Source organism: Eublepharis macularius, chromosome 6 (assembly GCF_028583425.1).
Source record: "Eublepharis macularius isolate TG4126 chromosome 6, MPM_Emac_v1.0, whole genome shotgun sequence".
Classification (NCBI taxonomy): Eukaryota; Metazoa; Chordata; class Lepidosauria; order Squamata; family Eublepharidae; genus Eublepharis; species Eublepharis macularius.
The window spans coordinates 52586309-52612932 of NC_072795.1; the positions used below are offsets into that span (position 1 = coordinate 52586309).

A 26624-nucleotide genomic window follows, 5' to 3' on the forward strand; every position below is an offset into this window, starting at 1 on the left:
GTCCCGATGGGGGCGCAACAATGGGATGACAGTTAGTGGGATACCACATGGGTGGATACCCGTGTGGAACCCTTGCCACCTGAGAGTGAGGTACACCTGACAGCCTCCAAGCTGGGCATGCACCTGCTATGCCTCACTCTCCAAAACCCCTTAAGGGGATCCCCATAATAGGGAAACTGAGCTCATGGGCCCTGTTTCCCCCCCAAACGGATCAGTGGCCAATGCCCAAACCTCCTCCTCCACTCCCAAGTTGTGATGAAAGGGAGGGCTGGATGGGATGTCAGCCATGAGGCAAGTGCCAAGGGGCAGGGCCAACTTCCCCTGAGGGCTAGTGGTAGACTGGAGGGGAGACCATGCCACCCAGGTCCACAGCCCTTTTCCCCACTGCTCACCACCCAGGCTAGCCAGTTCTGATCGGCTGGCCTCGTCTTGAATCCATGGTGACACGAGCTGCCCTGCAGAGGCTGCCCTGCAGAGGCTGCTGGGAGCCCCATTGTTATCCAAATGTGGCAGTCATCATGCGCCCTCTATTCCCTCCCTGCACAGCCTACAACTGGGTCCCCCAGATTAGTCTTGGCTCCAGTGTTTCTTTTAACACCATCCATAATTTTTCATAATCTACACAGTCAAAAGCTTTGCTGTAATCTATAAAACATAGGCTGATTTTCTTCTGAAATTCCCTTGTATGTTCCATTAGACATCGTAAATTTGCAATGTGATTTCTAGTGCCTCTTCCTTTGTTTAATCTATCTTGAACATCTGACATTTCTCCTTCCATATACAGTAAGAGTCTTTGCTGTTTCTTCTTCAGGAATTACATTCAGACATCTTTGCCAAAATCAGGGTGGGTACTTCAGGCTCTTTAACAGATGAAATTCCAATTCTTAGAGGGGTTAAGCAGGGATGTGTACTTGCTCCTATGCTTTTAAACCTGTACATAAATGGTATAGTGCACAGGTTATCAGGTCCCGAGTTTGTTGCCCCCTCATTTGGTCATCAGAAAATTTCGATTCTTTTATATGCTGATGACATGGTCCTGCTCTCCCTTACCCAAACTGGACTAAAAAGGTTACTGCACCAACTAGGTGAATACTGCAAAGAGGAGGCCCTCAAAATAAATTATGACAAGACCAAGGTCATGGTGTTTAGAAGGCGGCCCAGAAGGACCACCTGGAGTGTTCATGGAATTCCCATTGAACAGTGCAGCTCCTCTAAGTATTTGGGAGTGACCTTTAGCAAGACCCTAAGTTGGAATATACATCTGGATATTGTTAAATCCTCCACTTTAAAAATAATAGGGGCAATTCTGAGATTTTATTATACCAAGGGTGGATCTCTTGTAGACCCTGCAATAAAACTGTATTTATGTAAGGCAATCCCCCACCTCCTTTATGGTATAGAAGTCTGGGGTTGGAAAGAACATATCATAACCCGTCTGGAATCGATTCAAAATCTTTTCATTAGACGATTGCTTGCCCTACCCAGGGGGACCCCTGCAGCCCTAATGAGGGCAGAACTTGGTCTGCCTTCAGTTAGAGCTAGGGTTCTTTTGGCCATACTTAAATTCTGGAGCAAGGGTAATACTGTTATTACCAACACTTTCAGCAAGCAATGCTTTCAGCTGATGACACACAGTGACTCACCCTGGGCAGCTTGCTACAATAACATTCTTGTTCATTATACCATTCCAGATGATTTGTTGGGGGTCTTAAATTATGGTTCCAACTTACGAAATTGGGTCTACAAATGTGATGCTTTTTTGGACAGTCTTACAATTTCCCAGTCCAGATCTTCCCCTTGGTTTAAACTGATCAAAAGAGATCATGTTAGATCTCCTTATTTAGTGAATATCACATCCCAAAATCTCAGAAAATCATTTACCTCCCTGCGCTTTCAAACAATGCCGACAGCTTTACTTACAGGAAGATACCATCAAACCCCAATGGCTCTCCGTCTCTGCATATGCGGTGCCTCAGTTTCTGAGGATCTTCTACATTACACCTTATTTTGTCCCATGTATGCAGAGGTTAGAACTAAATTTCTTGCCAACTTATTAGTGGGGCGTAACTTTACCTCTGATATTGACAAATTAGTTTTTTTGTTATCTGATACTGATTCTTTTGTCACTAGCAGAGTATCCCTGTTTGCCTTGGCTGCAAAAAAGATTAGGGCCAAGATTGTTTCCTTAGAAACCTAATTTTCCCATAACTGTCTGGTATTTATTAAGGTCCCATTTTAATTGTATTCTATTTTTATTATCTCAATAACTGTATTTTATGCTTGTAAGATAGATTTCTATTTTTACTGTTTTTAACTTTGTATTGTGATGGCCTTTGGCCATATACAATTAAACCTGACTCTTTGCTGTAGAATGTTGAGCATCACTTTGCTTGAATGGGAAATTAACGTGATGGTTGGATAGTTGCTGCACTCTTTGGCATCCCCATTTTTGGAACTGGAATTTAGACTGAGCATTTCCAGTCTGTGGGCCAGTTTTTTGTTTTCCATTTTTCCCCAACAGATTCTTGTTAAGATTTTGATGGACACAGTTTCTGAAGCTTGATATTGCCCTATTGGTATTTCATCTACTCCAGGTACTTTGTTTCTCCTAATTGCTTTGAGTGCAGTTTTCACTTAACTTTCTAAGATATCTGGTTCTTTGTCAAAAGATTCTTCTTTGAAGGTATCTGTTATCCTTCCATCTCTTCTGTATAGTTCTTCAGTGTATTGTTTCCATCTTTCTATTATTTTTTCCAGGTCGGATACTATATTTCCATGTTGATCTTTCAGCTGCGGTTTGAAAATTCAAACCCTTTGATTTCCTGGATCTTGTGTGTAGTGGCATTGTGGAAGAACACTGTATTTCAAGGAGTTAGTGATGTGCTGCAGCCCTGGCATCTTGCTCAATCTCAGCCAGAGCCTGAATATACCTTCTTCTTTGTTGATATAAGGTCTTTTCTCTTTAAGGATTTTGCTTTGCAATTTAATATTCACTTGTCTCAAGCACGGTGTCGGAGGGTATCTAGATTAACACCTGACACAGGGCGTTTAGAAGAGGTCATCTTTTGGACAATGGCCAGGTGCCTAGTTTAACAGTTGGCCTTGAGCAATTCAGCCAGCCTTGGACACTAAGGGTATTCTTGACCTTGCACCTCCCTTTCTTGACAATTAATCATCTCCCCTTTAATCATCTCTCCATTTGAAGGGAATTAAGGTGCCAGGTGGAAACATGCAGTTCTTCCCATATAAGAAACCTCTTGGCTAGAACCTTGGCTCAGACTGAAGCAGCGCAGTGCTGTGCAACCTTGGCCAAAGGAGTCCACCCGCTGCTGTCTGGGGTTCCCAATAGCCGAAGGGGCATTGTTGTGAGCATAAGCTGTCTCTCTGTTATTTTTATTCTTACATGATCTGTTATGTTGTATGTATGATTTGTTACATTGTTCATTGAATGTATGCACTTATTTCTCTTCTGTATTTCACTTGCTTTTGTTTAATAAATGTGTTTTCCTTTCACACCTGTGTGTTCATTGCTGTCAAATCCTAAAAGAACCTTTTGCCCCTTGGCAAGATATTGCGAAACACATCTCATTCTTCCTTTTTTATTGTTCTATTTCTTTGCACTGGTTATTATAACAGGTTTCTTTGTCTCCACATGTGAGTCTCTGAAAAGCTGCATTTAGAATTCTAACTCTATTTTTGTCACCTTTTGCTTCTCGTCTCTCTTTAGCAATTCTAAGAGTTTTCTCAGACATCCATTTAGGCTTCTCCTTTCCTTTGACTACAGGAATAGCCTTTGCACATTCTTCCTTGATAATATCTCTGGGTTCAGCCCATAGTTGTTCTGTGTATCATGATCAATTAAACTTAGCATCGCAAATCTGTTCTTTACATGGACTTTAAATTCTTCAGGAATATTATTTAGATTATATTTTGGCACTGTGATTCTTTTAATGTTTCTCTCAGCTTTATTCTAATTTTTGATATTAGCAACTCATGTTCTTTATCACAATCAGCTCCTGGTCTTGTTTTAGCAGAGAGAACATAGCTTCTCCATCTTCTGCTTCCAATTATATAATCTATTTGGTTCCTGTATTGGCCACTTGGTGATTTCCACATATAATATTGTCTTTTTGTTTGCCTGAAGCATGAGTTAGCAATGAAAAGAAAAGCAGGATAAAAACACTCTAAACTGATGAATAGCCAACATTTGTTTCATTCCCAAATAGTCTGAGCAGGCATCCATAGGCCTGCATATATTGACATATTATTAAAATTCTTGATCTTAGAAAATAGCGAGGGCTCTACTTTTAAATAAATCCAATTTACTTTGGCAGCATATTAAGAATATAAAACCAGCTGTATCATAAAAACTTCCTAAAACTACAGATAAGCTGACCACTAAGGATATTCTATTGAATATAAATAGAGATCACACAATTATATGTTTAATTTTCTTCTCAGAACAAAATTTTAGAACTAGAGACTTGTAGATGGCCTACCACTGTTACAGAAACAGATTCCATGGGCCATCAGGACTTAATTATGATGTTGATGAGAACAGACAATAAGCACACTACAAGATTTTACATCATCAAGAAGAAAAGACCTTTGATGTTCCTTTTCTAGAGGTGGTAGTTATTTATTTGAAACATTTATTTGAAACAATGGGTATCAAAAAATGAAGTAGACACCTCAGATGCTATTTGCTATTAAGTAAGGCAGAGTGGGAGACAGACTGATGTGACCCCTGAGGCACAATGGAGCAGAAATCCATTTTCACTACTGTTCCACATCACTAGGTAAACCACTGGAGAGGGAGGGACTCCAGATCAAGGACTGTCAAACTGACTGTGTTACACGAGTCACTGGGGAAGGGCAAGAATCTTGCAAGGAAAGTGGGCCCACTGACCTGGGGGCCAGCCTTGAAAACCTTTAGAGATTCCATACCCACCCAGCCTAGATATTTTCAGTGTGGAACCTGTTTAGTGTTGATGCTAAACATTATGGCAAGGCTGAAATTTTGGGTGGGCGTGTCTGGCTTTCAGCAACATCTCTTGAGCAGGGATACTGTGAGCACTGGTTGCATATTAAGACGTAATCTGCTGTAACCCCATCTTAATTTCTTCTCCTTGTCTCTGATTTTGCTCCAGACAAGTGCAGAAACTCCAACAATGCAATGCGGCTTCAATGAAACCCCTAATCTGTTTCTAAACAATGACATGGTTGTGAAGCAAAAACCAGGAGTCAACCCCTTTGAATACTGGAATCATCCCAGAACATGGGCGCAAACTATGGCCTCTTCCTTTCCAGGGAAAGTAGATTTACATCCCCAAACCCATTCACTGCTTATCAGCAGCATTTCCCCAAGGCCTATTTGCATTTATACAAAGAGTTCTCAATCACAGCTGAGTTTACACAGACAAGCTGGTGAGCCTTGAATTTCCAGACAGAGACTCATTTATTTGGGAAGAATAATTGCTGGAAATGTCTTAGAATTTCACTACTGTAGCAAACTCTTTCTTCATAACCTCCTAACCGCAAGGTGACATGATGCTGTTTTTGTAGCGGCAGAAAAGGAGCTGTTTGTGTCTTCTGCTTCCTTTGGTTTATCCCAACGCATAGTTTGTAGCATTTCTTATTTATATACTTGTTTGTTATCTGTAGAATTGGGAAAATGTGCTCACTAATGCACTAACGATTGTGAACCTATGTCTTTCCCCTGCCATCCTGTCCCTGTCTATGGTAGTCTGAAAGTCTCTAAGAAATGATGATCTATTAGGTCCTGTTTTCTGTATAGCACCTAATGCTTGGATAGCCTAATAAACAGTTAACTTTCTGCTTGGCCTATTGCTAAAGACAATGGTGAGCTTTGGCTCAAATTATGCTGTTATCTGATTAGTGTACACTAGGCGTGCCATTTTTTGTCCTGGAAGGGCTATAGCTGCACAAATCCAATAGGAGACGCTTCCCCCATCACTGTATTTGCATATTGGGAAAAAGTTGCACCTGCTGAATTTGTCTCCTGCAAATCTCCTGATTTCTGTCATAAAAAAGTACAAGTATGTGCACAACATACACATCCAATTTCTATATAGTGGTTAAGTGATTGGGCTACAAATCAGCACTCTGCTGGTTTGAATCCCATTGGGCCCTCAGCTCAGCAGGTGGCCTTGAGTAAGCCACTCCCCTCAGCCCCAGCTCCCCAGCTGTGTTGCAGGGATAGTAACAGGGACTTTGTACACTGCTTTGAGCAGGTACTACTCTGTCTAGAAGAGCAGTATGTAAGTGCAGTCATCATCATCATCATCATTATTGGGTGTTCATTTTAACTTATTTCAGAACTATAACTTCATACAAGCATTTTCACTCCTACGATGGATTTACACAATTTGTCATTTCGGGTTCGATTCTCCCCCATCCAGCCGTGGAGCTAAATGTTGTCACTGGCAGGGCAAGCCAAGCAGCTCTTAAGACTCATTACAGTGTGCCGATCGGTGGAAAACAAAAATGTGGGCATCCCGAGGTCGGTTTGAGAGTAATGAGGAACGCCCCAGCTGAAGAGCCCGGCTGGTGCCCGGTACCTGCTCCCCGCGACTCGCAGCAGCGGATGGCCCCAGCCTTCGGCAAGCCCCGCGGCGCGGCGTCTCTCCGCTCCCCTCCCTTCGCCCGGTGCTTGCAGCGGAGTTGGCTCGCGACGCCCTGCCCGGGATCTGCGGCATCAGTGCGGCTTTCCAGGGAGGCTCCCTCCGGATTCTGCCCCCCGCCCGGTCTACAGTCTAATTATAGCGCAAGCCAATGAACGGAGCGACTGCTGCCCCCTCCCAGGCCCGACGTGCGCCGAGGGCTGGGCGGCGGGACAGCGAGCCCCTTCGGCAAGCCCGCGCGGCGACCGCGTTCATTGGCGGCAGCGCAGCGGGGAAGGCGGGCGGGGAAGGAAGCGGAGCTTGGGAGCGCCGGACTTGGCCAGCTGACGCGGCCGGCTTCGGGCGCGCGTTCTCCGGTGCAAGCCTCGAGGGCAGGCAAGGGCGAGCGAAGTCCCGCCGGCTCCGGGCTTGGCACGTTGCAGGGGACAGGCGCGCCGGCGCAGGGCAGAGCCCGGCTCAGCTCAGCTCAACTCGAGGGGCGCAGCGCCGGCTGGCAAGTTTGCTGGCTGGCAAGTTTGCTCCCGACGCGATCGACGGCGGCCTGCCCAGGCACTGCCCGCTTGGGAGTGTGTGCGCGCTCGGCTCTCCGGGGGACGCGCCGGGCTTCTCTCCGTCCTGGTGGGGCATGTGGACATGGCCGGTGACAGGAGCCCTGGGATCTGGTGCCGGCGGCGCTTCGGGCTGCTGCTGCTGGCCACGGCGGCGGCCGGGCTGTGCGGCGGAGTCTCTGGAGGGAAGAATCCCAGCTGCCACGAAGTGAGGACGGCGTTTCAGATCCGGCAGATCGGCCCCCTCAAACTGGTCCCCGATGTCCCCACGGCTGGTCAGTACTCTCTTGCTCCCTCTCACCTCCCGCCCCCACCCACTCGGGCAGCACCCCGAGTCCCGATCTAGTCCGGGCGGCCTGGGCAGCTGCAAAGGATGCAGACCGAGGCGTGCGGTGGGACCCGGGCAGAATCAGGGAGGGGCTGCACTGGCTTGGCTTGTGGAGTCCCCGCCAGTGCCGCTTGTGCTCAGGAGGGGAGAGCGGGCGGGCGTTCGTTTGCGACCCTCCCGGTTTGCAGACCCCCTTCCCACTCTAGAGGGTCTTTGCCTCCTCTCTTCAGGACAGCGACTGTTGTTGTCAGGTGACTTCACGATGTAAAGCCAAACAGCAGTTCGGGAAGGAGAGAGGGGAACTATGGACTCATAATTCAGTTTTGGTTAATCGAAGTCAGTAGGTGCAACTTGCAAGCAAGATACCTCCTGTGGAATAGATCGGTAGTTTCCCTGCAAACTCAAGTTGGATGCATAACAGCCTCCTCTGGCTCTCTCATCCGCCCCTTCCCTGTTCTGTACTTTCTAGGAAGTTATAGTATTTTAGCCAAGTCCCACTGTTTGGATACACAAACAAGGTTGACAGAAGATCTCTCCTGGGATCTCCCCCACCCAACTTGGCCACAGAACAAGGAATCTGTCGCAGCATCCAATTAGAGTACTAGGCTATCTGGTCCAAGGGAAAGATCATTTTTGGTTATAAATGTAAAGTCAAGGGAACTTTTGGTATAAGCCTGTTGAGTCTTTTTGGAACCAGGCCAAGAAAGAATTTAACCCAGACCACTTTGTTGCAAGACTCATGCAAAGTGGAAAAAATTTTATAGCATCGGTTTTAACTAGGTCACAGGTGGACCACAATAAAGCACGTTTTGCAGAAAAGTCAAAAGGAAACTTTTCTTATAATGAAAAGTAGCAGCTTTGCCTTTCAATACAGTTAACTGTATGTGTATATCAAATGTAGTTCTTGCACCTTTTACTGAAATTGATATTATGTAATGTTCTGTTCATTTCAGGATATGCTTCTCTCTTTTTCTCAACTTTATTTTATGGAGAAACTGAATTCATTTTGCAACTGCGGCGTTCTTCCCTTCTTTATCCCTGCTTCCTCCTCACATTGCTTGCTTTCCTGGTGAGGTATTTTAGCCTGTAAGCTCCTCAGGGCAGGGGCCTCATGCTCTGTAAAGCATGTTTTTCAAAGAAGGGTGCCTTTTCATTATGAAAGTTACTTTAATAATTGTATAGTGAGCACTTAAACATAAACATTTGGTGGGTTTTAAATATAAACGTGATGTGATTCTTTTTCATAATATCTCCAGAAGAGATTTGACCATGTACTTCAGAAGTGAGGGTAAATAAACTGGAAGCAAATGTGGAATGAATCTGTTTTTGGAAGAGGGGTAACAAAAATAAGTCCTGTATCAAAGATTATCTTAGTTTCTACAATATCTGTAGGAAAGTTGCCTAGACAAGGAGCTCCTACTTGTGTTGCACTGAGCTGAATTAGCAACAAGTTTAAAGCAAGCAAACAGACATTCTATATTCTTTAGTAAGAGGTAGTTATAGTAAACATGCATAGTTTGCAATCCCAAATGGAATTACATTTTCTAAACCCATTGATTTCTTTGGACTTAGAAGGGTGTAACTGTGCTTGGGTTCGCACTGTTGCTGCCAAATAAGTCTACATATAGGACTGCAGCTTGAGCAATATACCCAGTTTCAGATAATTATCCCACTACTGCCCCCCCTTTACTTATGGTAAAGATTGCAGCACCTGCCGTCGTTTCCCCTCCCTTGAGCTTGATCAGGAAACAACAACCTCCCTTCCAAGCAACTTCAAAACTTCCCTCATTCATCTGAGAATGGACAGTGTGATGATTGTTAGACTGATCAGTGATTTTATTAAAATTGTGGTCTGTATCAAGTCCTTGCTTAGAGCAAAGCAGATTAAAACTGGAATAAATAAGAAGAAAAGGAAAGGTTAAAGGAATCACTCTGGTGATTAGTTTTGCTTTACTTTTATTTGTTTTTTAAAGAACTGTATGAGTTCTCCATGCTAGAATGCAGTGGAAAATATTTGACCTTAAAATAGTGTTTATTGAAAAAGAAACTATTTGTTAAATAATTGGAAGGAGTAAGAAAGTTTTGTTGCTCTTCATAGTGGTGTCACGGGCACTGTACAATTGGTACTTGTGACACTCTATAACTGACATCTCTCCAGGGACTGTATCTGAGGCAGCTTACAACATTTCAAAATTACAATAACTGGTTAAAGTTGTTAAAACACCAGCCCTTAAAAACATCTCTGTTCCAGTCTAATACATATATACCTTTTAAGAAAAAGTCTGAAAGATAGGAGATGCCTAATGATACAACACAACAAACTAAAGAAGCCAGCATCAAACATTTATGGAGCTAAAACAAGGGCATAATAAAACAAATGAGACAGCTAAAAATTAACTGAAGGGGGTATAAAACATGGGAGAGAATGAAACTGTCTTCATCTGGCATGTAAAAGAATGTAAACTTGGTGCCAGGTGAGCTTCTGTAAGGAGGAAAGAGCTCCATAGCGCAGGCACCATTACCGAGAAGGTGCTGTCTTGGGCACACATCCACTTGTTTCAGTAAACAGGGACACCCAAAGCAGGACGTTCAAAGATTGCTCCTGTGGGTGCCCAGGTTAATACAAGAGAAAGCAGTCCTTCAGGTACCTGGTTCACACGTTTATAGGGCTTTGCAGGTCATCAGGAGCACTTTGAATTTGATTCAGGAGCAAACCAGCAGCAAGAACGGGGCATCCAAAACTGAGGACATGTTCCCAAATAAGTTACAACTGCAAATAGTCTCGGTGCTGCATTTTAGACAATTCGAAGCTTCTAGACCACCTTCATAGGCATAGAACACATTGTAGTAATCCAGCCAGGATGTAGTTGGAGTGCTCCCTATTGTGATGTGTGCATTGTGTGCTAGGCACAAGACAAACTCAGAGTCTCTACACAAGACATTTTACATGGGGACGCTCAAGTGACTTATTTCTGTGTGGTCTTATATTCAAGTGTACTCTCTCTCTCCCTAGCATGTTCACCCACAATGGGAGAACAAGTGTAAGTTCTTTCACTTGAACATCCCTGTGTAAGATGTCTTGTCTTTTGTTACCATTTTCTTGGTAACAAACTATTCCATTTTGAGTGTTTGTAAAATATTAATTCCTCACTTTACATATGTCCTTGCTGGCAGAAAGCTTTTTGGTTTCCACCAGAGCAAATGATTGAGAACTGCCATTTAATGTACAAGCCAACTATCCTCTGAAAATATACCTTGGAATGATTAAACATTTAGATCATATCTGTGTATTTGTAAGCTAATTATATTTGTAAGCACAGTAGAGCAGCTGAAAAACCTGAGAAAGCTATCATCTCTTATTTGTTTGGGTCACAAGTTAAAAACAAATTGCTCAAGGTCAGGGAGTAATTAAGCTGCTAGACATGTTATAGAAATATTAATTTTGGTTCTTATGCTCTGAAGCATCTGTTGCTTGCGTTTGTTGCAGAATGAAGAGTAGCTGATGGCAATTTCTTAACCAAAAATCAGTGAAGCAGAGATTTATTACGATGATGATACAGAACTTATGAAGGAGAATGCACCAAGAGCAGACAAAAATGCCATTCTGCTAAGTAAAGTGTAAAAAGAGATGCATGCTGATACTACAGTATAGTCCATGCCATCTTACCCTGTGTGCTAGTTGGCACCTAAGCCACCATAGTGCGGTGGATGGTAGGAGTTCTGAGGTTAGTTCAGACCCTTCTTTGGCTCTTGGGCAAGTTGTTGCCTCTGAGCCAAAGCCTAATGCTGTTAGTGCTCCTTGGGGAAAGAATGGGATCCAAATCTGTTTTTTTCCACATGAGGCAGTCATGTGAGGGGGCACAGAAATATGAGAATGTAGTGGCTGGGACAATTTTAAAGGTCTTGGGCTGCCCAAGTAGTACTACCCAAGGCCCCTGAGATTTCCCCCCCATTGAATTATGTTAAAGTATTTGATCAGTTCAAGAAATGGCTAAATAGTTGTTAACAGTTGTAAAGCCGGTTTTGTCTAGTTTTTGGAAAACAAAGCATTGTCCGAGTAAACTGAATGGTTAAGGGAAATTTGGGATATAGTGAAATTAGTAATTACTAAGAAATTAAAGGTTGGGAAGCATATTCGATTTCTCTATAATGTTATGTCGAAAGGATGATTTGAGAGTAAAAAAGAAGTTTAGTTGTGCATATTGATACGTTTTGAATCACATTCGGTAATTAAGTAGTTCCTAATTTTGTATTTATTATCATGCATTAAATAAATAAAAATTGCCTTAAAAAAGAAATGAGTGGGATCCAAATGTAACACAAAGCTCAGGACCTACTGAAGGAGGAAAGGCTTGTGGTTGTCATCTTTCTCACAAGTTCTGCCACAGTCCTCCAATTAGCAGAACCAGGGCTTTTTTTCTGGGAAAAGAGGTGGTGGAACTCAGTGGGTTGCCCTCGGAGAAAATGGTCACATGGCTGGTGGCCCCACCCCCTGATCTCCAGACAGAGGGGAGACTCCCCTCAACTCCCCTCTGTCTGGAGATCAGGGGGCAGAGCCACCAGCCATGTGACCATTTTCAAGAGGTTCCGGAACTCCATTCCCCCGCGTTCCCCCTGAAAAAAAGCCCTGAGCAGAACACTTAGTTCTTTTAAGTAACTAACAGTGCAATCCAAAGCAGAATTACTCCAGTTTAAGCTCATTGAAATTAATGGGCTTAGACTGGAGTAACTCTGCTTAGAATCACATTGTAATTGTCATGGGCTGGGCCCGCCCAAGCTGGGAGTCCAGGTACTAGCACGAAGCCAAGGGGTGTTCAAAAGTCACAAGCCAGGTCCAGTCCGTAGTCAGAGCACAAGGTTAATGCCAGGGTTGCCTCCAGGATCCAAAAAGCCAAGCCAAGTCCAGTCCGTAAGTCAGAGCACGAGGGTATCAAGTCAAGGTGCAGGCAAGAGCAAGACACAAGGTACCAGGGAGTGGTTGCAGGTAGTTGACACGTTGCTTCCACGCCTGGCAGTTGCTCCTGACTGGCTTTTATAGCCAGGCGTGATTTTCAGCCAGCTGCTGGGGCTCCATCCTGATGCTACTCATCATCACTCTCCAGCAGCTGGCGTTGGCTCAGGAGACGAGCACTGCGCCGTCTCTCCTGCAGTTCCAGTCTCTGGCGCTGCCTGCGGCGCTCTCTAGGTGTGGGTGAGCCTGGGGGGGTGGAAGCCCCTGGCTGGGCTTCCCCTGTGGTGCTGGCAGTCCCTGACTGAGCCTCCCCTGTGGAAGTTCCTGGCTGAGCTTCCCCTGTGGTATTGGGGCTAGAGGGTGCTGGTGTCTCAGCTGCTAGCTGTGAGCCTTGATCAGCCAGCAGCTGCTGCTCATGATTGCTGGCTTCTGCTGAGTCAGGGCTAGGGCTGGCTACACAGAACTCTTCTTCTCCTGAGGAGTCCTGGCTGGCTACACGAGGCTCCTCTCCTCCAGAGGAGACCTCACTCTCAGACTGGGCTATGACAGTAATTCTTAGAACACTTGCAGTGCAATCCTATGCAGAGTTACGCCAGTCTAAGCCCATTGAAATTAATGGGCTTAGACTGGAGAAACTCTGCTTAGGATTGCACTGTTAGACTAGTGCACTTCCTTTCCTCTTTGTTGATACTGAACTAGATACCAGTGAGAGAGCACCCTACTCTATGATATTTGTTTTCTAGAATCCTTCCTTGAAGAGTGTTATGTATCTTCTACTGGCATGTTGTTTGATGTAGTGGTTAAGAGCAGCAGGACTCTAATTTGGAGAACTGGGTTTGATTCCCCACTCATCTGCTTGAAGCCAGCTGAGTGACCTTGAGTCAGTCACAGCTCTTCCAGAGCTCTCTCAGCCCCACCCACCTCATAGGGTTATTGTTGTGGGGATAATAATAACATACAATATGAGTGGGTGTTAAGTTGTACTGAAGGGAAGTATATACATTGAACGTTATTAATGTTATTGTTTTGCCTTCTGCTTTCCCAAGTACAAGGTGAACAAGTGCTACCAGAAGAAGGTGGTGGGCTATCCTTTCGGGTCTTTTTGTGCTGTAGATAAGCCCACTATGATGGAGCTTGACATCTAGTAGTCCAGCACATTTTACACCTTTTCTTGTCATAAGGCTTTTATAATTTTTGTCAAATTATATAATATATGTGTTGCTAGAACAATACTTTTATTGGCCTGCCCTGTGCTGTGAGGGGGACAAAAAGGCAGGGTTTGTTGTTCTGTTTTTTGTGTGGTAGTATATATTGTAGAAATATTTAGTTGCATTAGTATGGCTGTACAACTTTATAGTTTTTATGATTTTTTTGGTAACGCACAAAAAGTTTATGTTACTTCTTAAACAAAAAGTGGGAGCAGAAATGAGAATTGATAAGATGAATTGAAAGAAGGGAAGATCCAGCATGCAGTTCAATGTGGCAGCCATTGCGAAAGACTGTGTTTGCTTTGAATACTTTCAAAGGGTGTGTTGCCAGCAGCCCCAATAATGTGACTTGCCCCAGGCTTAACAATCCTCACTGCCACTAAGATCAAGCCTTTGTAGATGGAAGCCCTCAGTTCCTTCCTTGGCTGTCCCATCTGACCATTCTATAAAGGAAAAATGACTTTGCTATACGTAATTGAGGACTTGCTACCAAGAGTGGGGGAGACAAACCCGGATAGTAGATAGCACTAAAATACGTAATTGAGGAGCTTGAAGAGTTATCAATTGGCATAAACACGAATCCTTTTATTGCTAACATGAACAGGTAATTAAAATTAGATGTGCTGAGAGTGTCACAGCAAACATGGCTGCCAGATGAATATATCTTGTTTGAACTCCCTTGATTACATGTGAATTTCTGATCAATTGCCTCAGCATTTCCCAACTCTCCTTAGGGTGCCATTGTGAGTGAAGTATCTAGTAGTAAGTCCAAATTCCGTCCCAAACTTTCCCCCCTCTTTTTATTATGTGAAGTGATGGCAGACATGGTGGAAGTTTCCTGTAAGGAAGCCATCTAATTGTATGAGAAAGCATCTGAACAGCTTGCCAGACTGGCTCCCTGCTTGTAACTGGTGAGCAGGATGTGAGCCAAAGCGGTGGGTGTCTGTGCACAATTAGTTAAAGCATGGTAGAAGGACCCCACACATACATTTCAAGTTTGATATGACTTTCTGGTCTGTGTGTGTGATTATGAGGTCACCCCAGGTTAGCTAAATCAGGTAATGTGATTGTTACCCTAAAGTGGGGGTGTCTTGTGAGTTGGGGGAATTAGCATACAAGGAGAAGTAGTGAAAGGGGGTAACTAGCAAGATCTCCACCTATGTATATGAGGATCGTTCCCTCAGTGGACTCTCAAGTAAATAGGCAGAAGTTCAACTGGGATGATTTTTATTAAAAGAGCAGCAAGAGAGCAATCACACAATATAAACAAAACACCCACTCACATACAGAGCTAACTAGGAAATCAGTGAGGAAGAGGGAGAGAGATTCAGGAAGGGGCTATATTTACCAGTCTTGGGAGAGAAGAAGGTCTGTGGAAGTAGGAGTGAGGGTGGCCAGTGTCTCATGGAAGGGTGGGGGGACTGTTCAGATGTATCTGAGAGTGCGTGGGTGGGTCCAGAACATGGCTGAGAGCCCAGTTATACTGCAAAATGTAATCTGGGGCAGAATTATGTCTTCTGCCCCCAAAACAATAGCTTAATGGCTGTCTCTGGAGTTAGACCGTGAGTCAGGAAAGGTATGATTGTGCATATCAGGGAGGAACTATAGGTGAAAATAGTGTTTGGTGTCCTTTGGTTACCAGAAGGGAAGAGTTTATCAGGTCCCTCAATAACCCAGTGGGAAGGAGGATAAGGAGAGATTTGGAAGGATGTGGATGAGATAAAGCAGGAGTTTCTGGAAGACTTCTTTTGTTTTAAATCTTTGTTCATCTCTGGGGTGTGGGGCTGATAGCCAGTCTTGCCTCATCATGACTCACATTCCAGTATTTTTCCATCTCCAGACAGAGTTGGGAACTGTTCTGCTTAGCCAGGAAATATGTCTGGTGCTTGAAGCACATGGAGGAAAAGCTTATGATATGTCCGTATTCATAAGCTGTTCTTTCAGTGTGAGGGAGAGTATGACTGCTAACAAGATGAGAGCTGTTCCAGTATATTGGGGAGGCTGCCTTGCCGCATTGCTGGTGTCTTTTCTATGAGACAGTAGCCAACAGAGGCAAATCCCAGATGCACCTGTTGATTTGGCTGCACCCTTCACAACTTGATGGCGTTCTGCAGTCTTTTCTTTTCTCACTTCATGCTGTCCTTTTTGTTTGTGGCTTATTAGACGCTGCCTTATTCTGTATTGGAGAACTACATATCTAATGGTAGTCTTATGATACTATAAGTAGTACTTGAGTCATGTCACACCAAGAACTACTTCTTGGACCTTACTGAGAGAACTATATCACTACATTATCCATAGGGAATTTTTTTGGTGACAATTTTAATTCAGTATGTTCTGCAGGCCCCATTCTCTGCTAACCCTCTTTCTGTGCTTCATATCACACACATACATGACTACATTACATGTCCCCTTTTCAAGTCCTATTTCTTTGTCTCTCATTCTTCACTTTTAAAAAAATTCAGTCTCCCCCACCCACTGCCACCCTCCACATCACATTGTCTTCAGTAGCAGCAACACACACTGTCCTAGCAAGTCACACATATATAGAAAATCTGATTCCCACCCCCCCACAGAGTCCAGGGACAGGCACATTAACAATAGATATTTGAAATGTTGTCTGGAACTCCCGCATTGTGGGATAGCCATCACCTGGATCCAGTTAATTTTTTTCAAATATCTTTCCACAGTATGGTTGCCTACTCCAGGTTGGGAGATTCTTGGAGATTTGGGGCGTGGAGCCTGGAGAGGGCAGGGTTTGGGGAGGGGAGAGACCTCAGCAGGATATAATGCCATAGGGCCACCCTCCAAAGCAGCCATTTTCTCCAGGGGAATTGATCTTTGTGTCCTGGAGACCAGTTGAAATTCGTTGGCAACTGTATTTCACACTCAGATTTGAATACCTTTTAAAAATCTATTTATTACCGAGTCTAAAGTATCAAAGAATGAGCAACAGGTATAGAACCTATAAACTTCCAGAAAAACCATCTATAGAGAGAATGTTTTTAAAATGAGAATTTGCTGATGCGATATATGACAATAGAAAAATGAAATCAAGCATGATGTTAAATTAACAAATATTAAACAAAGTAGCAGAGGTTAATAATAACTGTTTAATTAGAATCAACATTATAACAGAAATTATAAAACTATAAAAGGTCGCATATGAAATTCTCTACTTAACAGCATACCTGAGTAGACTTGGGGTAGACTGTTCGTGTCCAGGGGTATAACCGCCCTTTTTCCTTAGTAACCGTTAAACTCTGATATACTTTCAGTGAGCTTGGTTAAAACAATCACACTGCATGAGTCTAAAAACAAAAGCAATGCAATAACTTCAGTCAGAACCAATCAAAATAACACAACAATACATGCTTTCAAATTCTTGAGGCTGTATATAAAAAGGAGGTAAAGCTCAAAAGCCTGTTTTGTGTTATTTTGATTTTGGGTTATTCAAATCAGTGCAGATACCTGCAATCTTTGAGTGATTCTAGTTACTCTGAGGCTATTTATCTATTTATTAGACAGCAAATTTAATTAGGTCATACTTTAAATGGTTGGATCCATCTGTTAGCCTAGTGCCTGTCCTCAGATAAATATAATGAGCTTGAGCATGGATGTGGATTGTGTTTCAGCGTTGATTTCTTCTCTGAGATAGGATGAGTTTGCTTACTCCAACCGTTTGTACAATGTCCATATACTTAAAATATAGGCTTGCTTTAATATTTAAACTTGAACTATATGGGCTTGAACTATATGAAGGATATATAAATAGTCATGGAGAGGGCAGTATGGTCTTCTTAACTACTGCTTTCTTGAACCTTGTGGCCAGCCTCTAGCTTCCAAAATCCTGAGATCTTAATGCATCAGTAACGCTTTATCTTCTGGTCCATTTTGTGCAAAAGTACACTTCCCTGCTCTGTTCCCCTCCTGGAGTTCCCCATTCTTGGCTTAGTGTGTGATGTGACTGTGCTAGTGATATGAGGATAGTTGTATTCATTCTTTAGAATTAATGTGTGCAAAACACCTCCTGCCACAGTCTTTCCAAGATGTGTGCTGTTTCCTCCGCCTGCTGGGTGTATGGCAGGCACTACTAATGCCTGCTGGTTTCTCTTCTTTTCGGGAAGAACTAATGACATTAAAAAGGCCTGCTTTCTCCAGGAGCTTGATGTGAAAGGGCCCACCAAGCAAGGTTTTATATTCTGCACAGGCTAAAGAAAGAACGTTGCTCTGAATTATGTCAGGCTTTTAAAAACCACGAGGGTAGAGTTTTTTCTTGTGGTTATAAAAATAAAGGCGTCCATTCTTAGAACATTATTGAAAAAGTGTTGCCCATTTGTTTTCTATTCTACAGGGTTGCTCCAAATACTTGCAGACAAAATAGTGGGAAAGAAGGCATATGTTCAGAGGGCAGAAATGGAGTAAATGCTAAATGTCACTTGAACCGTTCACACACTGTTCTGTTCTGAATTAATTTCCCCCCACCCTTCTTCAAGAAACTCACACTGGAATACATTTTATTCTCACAATAATGAGGTAGGCTGAGAGAGAACAAGTCTGATCCCTGGTCACCAAGTCAGCTGCCAGGCTAAGTAAAAATTGAACCCAGATTCCCCTAGCCTGGCCCTCTGACCACTGCACCATGCTCCCTCCCTCCCCCTCCCCCTCTCTTAAAATATGGCTATGCCTTGGGCTGCTTCATACAGATGTAATTGATATTTAAATGTTATAGAGGGACAAACTCTCATGGCAACAGTTGTACTCTCTAAAATATATACTGGAAGTCTGAAATTGGGCACTGGTTCACCAGCCACCACTAGGTGAACCTTGTACTTATTTGTACACTAATTCCCCAATACTATAAATATTTATTTTTCCAAAACTTTCTGGCTACTGAAAGGGAGCAACCAGGATTTCATTTCTGTATTTTAGTTCAGAATATAGTTACTCAGCTCTCTATGGGATACAAGTACTAAATGATGAAGAGGCTTTTCTGAGGCCTCTTTTTTTCTTGTTAGATTCCACTTAGTGCCCTGGAAAATAACAAATAGCTACACATCTGAAAAGTTAATATGCTCTTAAACTTTGTGTGGTATATTTATTGTATACACGTATGTATGTAATGAAATAGTCTGCTGCTCCTCCTGTGATAGCTGTGTGAATTAGTTTTGTCCTATTGGGCCAATCTTTTGTTTCACTTTCCAGGCTTGTATGTCAGCTGAAGTTGTTGGTTGTTAGAGTTGCCTCCTTGTAAATAAATGGCCATTTTAACATGCCTAAAACCGCCGGAAAATCACGCAAAATTCATGGCACGATGGCATCTTCATAGCATGATTTCTCTTTTAATGACACGATTTCTTCATCGCGCTATTAAATGGGAAATCGCGCTATGAAGACGCCATCGTGCCGCAAGTTTTGCACGACCTTCTGTAGGCATTTACAGCGTGTGAAAACGGCCAGTGGCTGATGTTTTGACTGAGCTTGTCTCTGCTGTATGGACCTAAGAACAGGTGCCTGAGTGAGTGCTCTAACCTGTGAGTATGCCATACTTTGGCTGATGTGCCCTTTAATTAAGGGTAGGATGAAGTGTACAAAAGGTGATATTGATTCTTTCTGTGCATTAAATGCTTACTTTCAGTTCTGTCTGATCCCATGCTCTCATCAGGCAGCATTCTCTTCTATCTTGTTCTTACACATTTGGGAAAAGGTTTAATTAATAAGTTCTTAATTTGGTTGACAGCTTGATTGCGGTGGTAGCATGTTTTCTGGTTGCAGAGTATATATGAGGCTCATATTGATTAACGTAACATTAAGTAGCATCGAAAGCTTTCTTCTGTTAGTTGTTTTATGGATGTATGGGAAAACACAGATGCACGTCTATGAATTGATTAATGGTACAATCTGGACCCTTATCATTTTCCCCACAGGTGGAAAGCAGCTGTGATAGGCAACTTTGGGTGGAAAAATGACTGGAAGTCAAAAAACTAAGTACCCCCCCCCCCTGCATGCACTGAACCTATGTGCTTCTTTGTACCTCAGTGTGCTGCTTCTAGTTTTAAATAGTAAAAAGCTCAAAGACTTGCATCTGCTTGTCTTATAATATCAAACTTGTCACTTAATATAATTGCTCTGGATACCAATTTGCTTCCAGATTCAAAGAGATGGTTTTTACCTTTAAAATCCGTCCATGGCTTAGAACCCTCTTTTTTTTTTAACCACATCTCCCTATACACCCCCATGCAGCTCTCCTATGAACTGCCTCAGCAGATTTTTATTTTTAATTTTTTCTAGGTTTTAATTTGTTAATGGTTCTTTATGCTTTGTGTTATACAACTTGTAGTTACTAGGATTGCCAGGCCGTTGGCTGGCATCCTCAGGAGCTTCAGAGGTGGGGAAGGGGTGTAAATGACATTGTATGATGTGCAGTGTTGCTTTTGGATGAAAACCCAATTGTAATATCACTGCATCAGGTGACACTCTAGACTCCCCCCCACCAACTCTGTGGTAATACCATAGAATTGGGAGAAATGCTGGAGTGTCACTTGATGTGCTGATGTCCTGTCCAGATCTTCACCTGAATGTGATGTTGATACATTGCACACTGTCATTTATGCCCCCCCCCTTTCTTGCTGGCCCAACTGCAAGGGTAAGTGGGGGGGGGGCATCTGCCAGAAAGTTGTGCTTCTAGCTGTCTTGAGTCAAAGGAAAAAAGGTGCGATATAAATATTTTAAATAAATAAAAGATGGAAAGGCAGAACCAAAGTTGGCAAGGTTATGTTATTGACTCCTGTTTCTCATTGTTAATTGCTTATTGGGAGACCTTTTTGTTTTTGGTTACCTCATATCTCCCTAGTGGGCTTCCTTGTGTTGTTGTTGGTAGTGAAGGTCATAGTATTAGCATAGTGCTAGATCTAGTGTTGCCAGCCTGTGGCTAGTAACCAGCAGAAACAAATGGGATGGGAACATGGAAAGAGCGCTGTAACATCACTTCTGGAAAAAGCCTGGAAGTAACATCACAGCACTCCAGGGATTGCCAAAAACTCTAGGGCAAAAAGACATAGAGTTTCCAGCAATTCCTAGAGAGTTTTGATGTCACGTCTGGATTTGCACTGGAAGTGACATCACGCCATCGCCTGATGGCAATCTTTAATATTTTTCTTTCTGTCAGCTGCCAGAGTGCTAGAAGCTGGGGTCTGGAGATCTCCTGCCCACAGAGGGGAGATGGGAAGCCTGGCTAAGTTTGGTGAATAATCACAAATAGGATTTCCTAGGCATTTATAACGTACCTACTATTTTCAAACTGCAATATTTTCCTTCTATTATTGAATAATAAGTACTTATGGGAGGGGGTGGAAAGGAATTAGTCAGAAACAAATGTTTGGTGGAAGAGAGGTTGAGGGTTGCCAAAACAGAAAATTGTACAAAGAATTTTTCTTGCCTGTAGCCAATAAAAAAATATAACTAGCCTTGTAAAACAGTGTTTTATTTTAAGAATGTCTTCAAAATTAACTAAGGCAGTGATCTACACCATGTTTGGTCCCCAGAGCCTCTCTACCTCAAAGCAAAGAATCAGTTCTGGCTTTTCTCCACTTCGCTGGAATAGGAGGTGTTTCAGAAGAGCCCAGGAGGCATCCATGTCTGTAAAGAGCACCCATTTGGAAATGCTTCTCTCCATCACAGGAGAATGCCTGGCTTGAAACCTTCTTACATTTAGTTGAATCTCCCACCATGTTGTGACCTCCCCACAACTATTTTGTTACGGCACCCACTACCTGTTCTCATAATTTCAAAAGTGCCCACAGGTTCAACAAGGGTGGGAATCCCTGAATTAACTTCGGAGCCAGTGTGATTTGGCGTTTCTGAGGTTTGAGCTGAGGCTTAGCTACACTTTGAGGCTTTCCAGTGAGAAGGAATCAAATCTCAGGAACTGGAGACAGAACTGGTAGCTAGCTATTTTGCTTTTGGCTCCGGAGGTTTAATTGTTTGCTTCTCTCCTGATGACCATTGGCCTGGCCAGGTAATCCTATAGAACAGTGGAAGTACTCTATGGAAACTGTTCTCTGCCTATAACAGCACCCCAAGGCTATGCCTACAATCCAAGCGGATGCAAGGGTGTTACCCCCGGTATTCAATTGAGTACCGTAGGGGGTGACACCCTTGTATCAGGTTGGTTGTTATCCATGGCAGCTTCTTTGTTTTGGTATTATGCCTACAATCTACAAAACTCTGCCCTGATTTATCAGACATTGCTCCTTAGCTCCCAGGTTCTGTCTACGGAGTAACTGGAGGCATGGAAAAGAAGGAGGGAGGCACACCAAGTCAAAATGAAGAAGGAACAGCAGATGTGCAACCAGTGCACATAATGAATAAATGTCTAAAAGAATTCTGAAGATACCCCTGATGAAGCTGAGGCAAAATGCGTAGGAGTTGCTCAGCATTAAAGAATTCTTTCCTTGTACCATTTGCTGTTCCTCCTTTCTGATTGGAGACACGCCTAGAGCATTTACCCTTCTTTTGAGAACAACTATAGGCTCAGATCTCTGCACAGCTCTGAAATTCACTGGCTGACTTAGGTAAGTTGCAGTGTCCTGGATAAAATTCCTCTTTGTGCTGTTTGGAGGAAGACTGGGACAAAAATTTAGCAAGCAAATAATAATTATGACCTGACTGTTATCTTTTGAATTAACTGCATCAAAGTCCCAGCAAGTTCAGATCTTTGCTGCTGGACAGCACATTTACTAAATGAAGCCCTGTAGATATTTTAGATTTGATGATTAGATTTATTAATGACCTCCATTTATATAATGACAAACTCTGAGATTTATTATTAGAATTACTTTCTTCTACTTAGAATTACACGATGTTACTTCTGAATATCTGCTGAAAGTAATGTTGTACCATTGGAACGATACTAGCATTTCAGCAGTCCCCCCCCCCCCCTGCTCCTTGGAAGGAGGAGACCTGGTCTCCTTGTTTTGGAAGCTCCTGTGAGGTTAGAAAAAAGCCCCTATTGTACTTATCTTTGTTAGGAAACTAAGTGTTGGCTGGGAATCCTTTATCAATTTGGTTGATAACTAGCTAACCCCCTTTTTGGATAACTCTTCAACATTACAGTATGAGGGGTGGTTCCTGGACAGGGTTTAGAAATTCTAGCTGGTCCAGAATATTGAAACCAGGCTAGTTCAACATCACTTGCTTACAGAGCACAGAACACTGCTGTTGCAACCATTAATTGATCAGTAATTTCTTTCTGGACTTAATTCCAGATGCTAGTTTTGATCTTCATAGCTAATTAGACTTGTCCAGGTTACTTGAAGGGATACCTCCTGTATCTTCTTCCCATATATTGAAATTCAGTGACAAGACTTTCTTAAAGGTGCCACTGCTATCATAGGTCAGGTTATCATCCATAGTAACTGACTCTGGGGGACTTGGGCCCATGCAGAGTCCAGGTTGTGGAGCACAGCTGTGCTTGGCAGCAGTCACCAATCCCCAGCATCAACAAACTGGAAACAGAGACCACGTGAGATGATTAGTACAAATATAACAGTAAATTCTAGAAACAAGACGATACCAAGTACATGAATCAAGTACATGAATATGGATAATTGAGTCTGCATTGTAGTGGCTTTGCATCTGTGGATGAAAAACAATGAATGGGTAAGAACTGGGCTTTGGGTGCAATTTGGGGAGCCACAGAACAGGCATGAGTTAGCGCAGTCATTGAAATTGTAGTAGTAACGGCTGAAGGCTACTCCTTATTCTTGTCACTGGTCTATACAGGATTGTTTCGTCTGTGTTTCAGGATTGCAGAAGCAGTTAAGAGTCAGGAAAAGTGAGGAGCTTAGTGGTGAGTTGCTTACAGGTTACAGCTAGTCTTGTTTAGTGATTAAATTCCCACAAGCAGCATCACGATTTAAGCCAGCCTTGAATAGGGCTGAAAAATTATTTCTACTTTCAAAGTGCCCATGTCCGATTTTTGATCTCATATTGTCTCATATTGTGTTGCGAGCAGTTGTTATTTCATGAAGATTCTGCCAGAACTTTTGATCGCTCAGGTAGTGCCCTTCTCCTCATGAATATAAATATAGACCATTTGCTTCATTGTTTTCTTGCCTCCTCTCTTTTTCCTTTTTAGAACTGGGTGCATAACCACAATTTCACATAAGTCAAACCCTTGCCAATGCAATTTGTATTCCAGCAGCCGGCATTTAGAAGCTGCAGCTGCCATGAAATTTCATGATTTGTCTGGATAGTTTTTGACAACATGTTTTTTGGCAGACAACCATGAGTGGTGGCTTTCTCCCATACTTTGGAGGGATATATTCCCACAACCTCTGTGTTTTTTCATGATGAGCCAGAGCTTAGGTTGTGTGGATTGCGTTGGCAGTATTTGTGTGTGAGGTCAGCAATAATTTGCTCCAAAACAGTTACAATAGAGAAAGGAGTACAGAGTCTGTGCTAGTATTAAAAAAGTGGGGAGGGGTGGTGGTAAAATCTAGTTAGCTATATATTGTTATGAAGCATTTTACTCTTTGGAAGGTTCTTGAATTTTTGTTATGTACATATTATCCATTAATATGATTTTTAATGTTTTACTGGGAATATTTACTTAGTATATAGCAACATTGATATAGGATTGCAATATGGATTTGTTGACATGACCCTGGGTAGGCTATTTATTTATATAGGGTATTTATATGTTGCCTCTCTTGAGTCCTGCTTGATCAAACTTATTTTTAAAAGTCCTTGTATTTGGATTTTGTGTCACATGTGCAATGGGAGTTTTGTGCCTCCCAGATGCTGGGGTTGCCATCATCCAGCTGGGGCATTTCCTGAAATCATAACTGCTTTCCAGAGATCAGACCTGCTGGAGGAAATGATATCTTTGGAGCGTGGACTCTATGGCATCACATCCTTGCTGAGTTTCCTCCCCTCCTCAAACTCTTCCATCCCCAGGTACTGCCCCCAACATCTCCAGGAATTTCCCAATCCAGAGTTGGCAACCTTACCAGATCCACATTGGCTCTTTTCTGTTTGTATTCACAATACACAGGGAGAAACAGCTGTACCTTCCACTCCTCAAGCCATTTTCAGGTCCTCATACTGCCTCACGGTGCCGACATGGGCTTCAGAATGAAACTTAATATGCTGCCATGTAAGTAACGTGATTTGTACATGACAGCAAGTAGTGGCTCCATGGAACAATTGTGGATGAAAAATCATGGCGGGGGGGGGGGGGGCGGTGGCTGAAGCCACTTCTCCCTGCATGCAGGAACAGAAAAGAGCCAACACGAAACTCCCATTGCAAAACTCCCAAGCAAATTCTTTGCTTTCAAACATGAGGATTTTGTCATGTGGAGAAGGAGCCTCAAAGGCACCATAAGAATTTGGTGGAGAAGGTTTTAAAAGCCCTTGGGCAGCCCTCACAAACTTTGTTGCAGATGCCCACAGGGCTCCATGAAGTATAATGATGTATTTTGAAGACAACCTTCAAAGACACTGCGATCTTTTGGAGAATTTAAAAAAATCATAGACATTGAGGGGACAACTGCACTACAACTTTTCAAATGATATAAAGCATAATCAGTGGATACTTTTGAAAGCAGAGGCTGGATAGGTTAAGTTAATTTACATAAACCAGAATGGTTTTTTTTTACAGTTTATTTAATAATGGCAGTCATCTTTTTGTTTATTGTCCACGGTTCTTGTACCTTCCTTTCTCTTACCAATGTACTGGGATGGATTTTGGCTGAGTAGAATGTCTGTGCTAAAGAGTCTTTGAATCTATATAATAGATCATATGCTTGATTTTTCCTGCTTGCCTATTTTTTAAAAAAGAGTTATCCTTTATAGAGGTGCAGCAGTGAAAACACACTTTGCACACAGCAGCATTCTGTCAAAGTTATAATTCTGTCATGTGCCAGATGTGCAGCACACTTACTTTGCTTGCTCTGGAAAGCATCTGTCCCATCAGAATGAGTTACTAAAACTTTCTCTGGAACTATAATTTAAAACCCAGCATCTCTGAAATGTAAGCTTAGTTGTTGCTGATATAAGACAAAAAGCTGTGAGAAATCAGGCTTACATTATGCACCCATGATATAAGTCTACCTATTTGAATTGCCCTGATTCAGACATCCACCTGAACCTGTCCCATTAACCTAGTGAGTGCTTATATTCATCTGGATGCCTGATGGGCTAAAATATTTAGGTTTTCCCACCCATTTATAGGGGACTTTAATAGGTAAGAAGCTAGGAATCTGGGGAGCAGGGGCTTGAGGGGCACCATCAGTGATGGCATGAGGTCACTTCTGGGGAAAACCTGTAAGTGATCTCATAACTTTCTGGGAATTGCTAGAAACTATATGGTTTTACATAACCATAAAACCATAGAGATTCTGGCAATTTCTAGAGAGGCATGATACCATTTATGGGGTTTCCCTGGAATTGGCATCATGCTGTTACCTTTTCCCTCCATTATTTTTCTTCCACTGCTTGCAAGAGTAGCAGTGAGAAACAAGAGCTAGGGGCAGGGAATCTCCCGCTCTGGTGGGAAACCAACAGCCCTGGAAGATACGTAATTTTAAGAATTGCTACAAATGCAGACAAAATATAGAACAGGGGCAGGTGATATAACAGTGCAGTAAAATAAAAACAACAAATATTGGGATATATTGAAGGGTCAAGGATTTGGAAAGACTGGTCTGGTGAGTCTAAGAATTGTTACAAAGAGCTACAGACCTCTAGGACAAATCTACCCTAAAACTGCATGCCTAGTATTGTTAGAGCCTGCCTCCCTGCCCTCCGAATCCTCAGAATTGTAATCAGGCATAGATTATTTATTGGAGATCCCTAGCCACCACCAGTTCTTGTCTTGACGTATGAACTGCTCTGGGGCTAGTAAGGAAGAAGGCATGATTGTTAAAACTGCTTAGTCTGTGA

The 26624-nt window shown here is 42.8% G+C and overlaps 1 protein-coding gene across 2 annotated transcripts in view; it reads left to right on the top strand.

Moving 5' to 3' along the window:
• Window positions 1–6916: 6916 nt before the first annotated feature.
• The window catches only part of LOC129331697 (glypican-5-like), a 622271-nt gene continuing 602563 nt past the window's right edge, over window positions 6917–26624 (top strand). For both annotated transcript variants that reach the window (XM_054982130.1, XM_054982131.1), the window contains exon 1: window positions 6917–7467. In XM_054982130.1, the coding sequence (XP_054838105.1) occupies window positions 7278–7467 (190 nt within the window). In that variant the 5' untranslated portion in view covers window positions 6917–7277. The remainder of the gene's footprint in view (window positions 7468–26624) is intronic.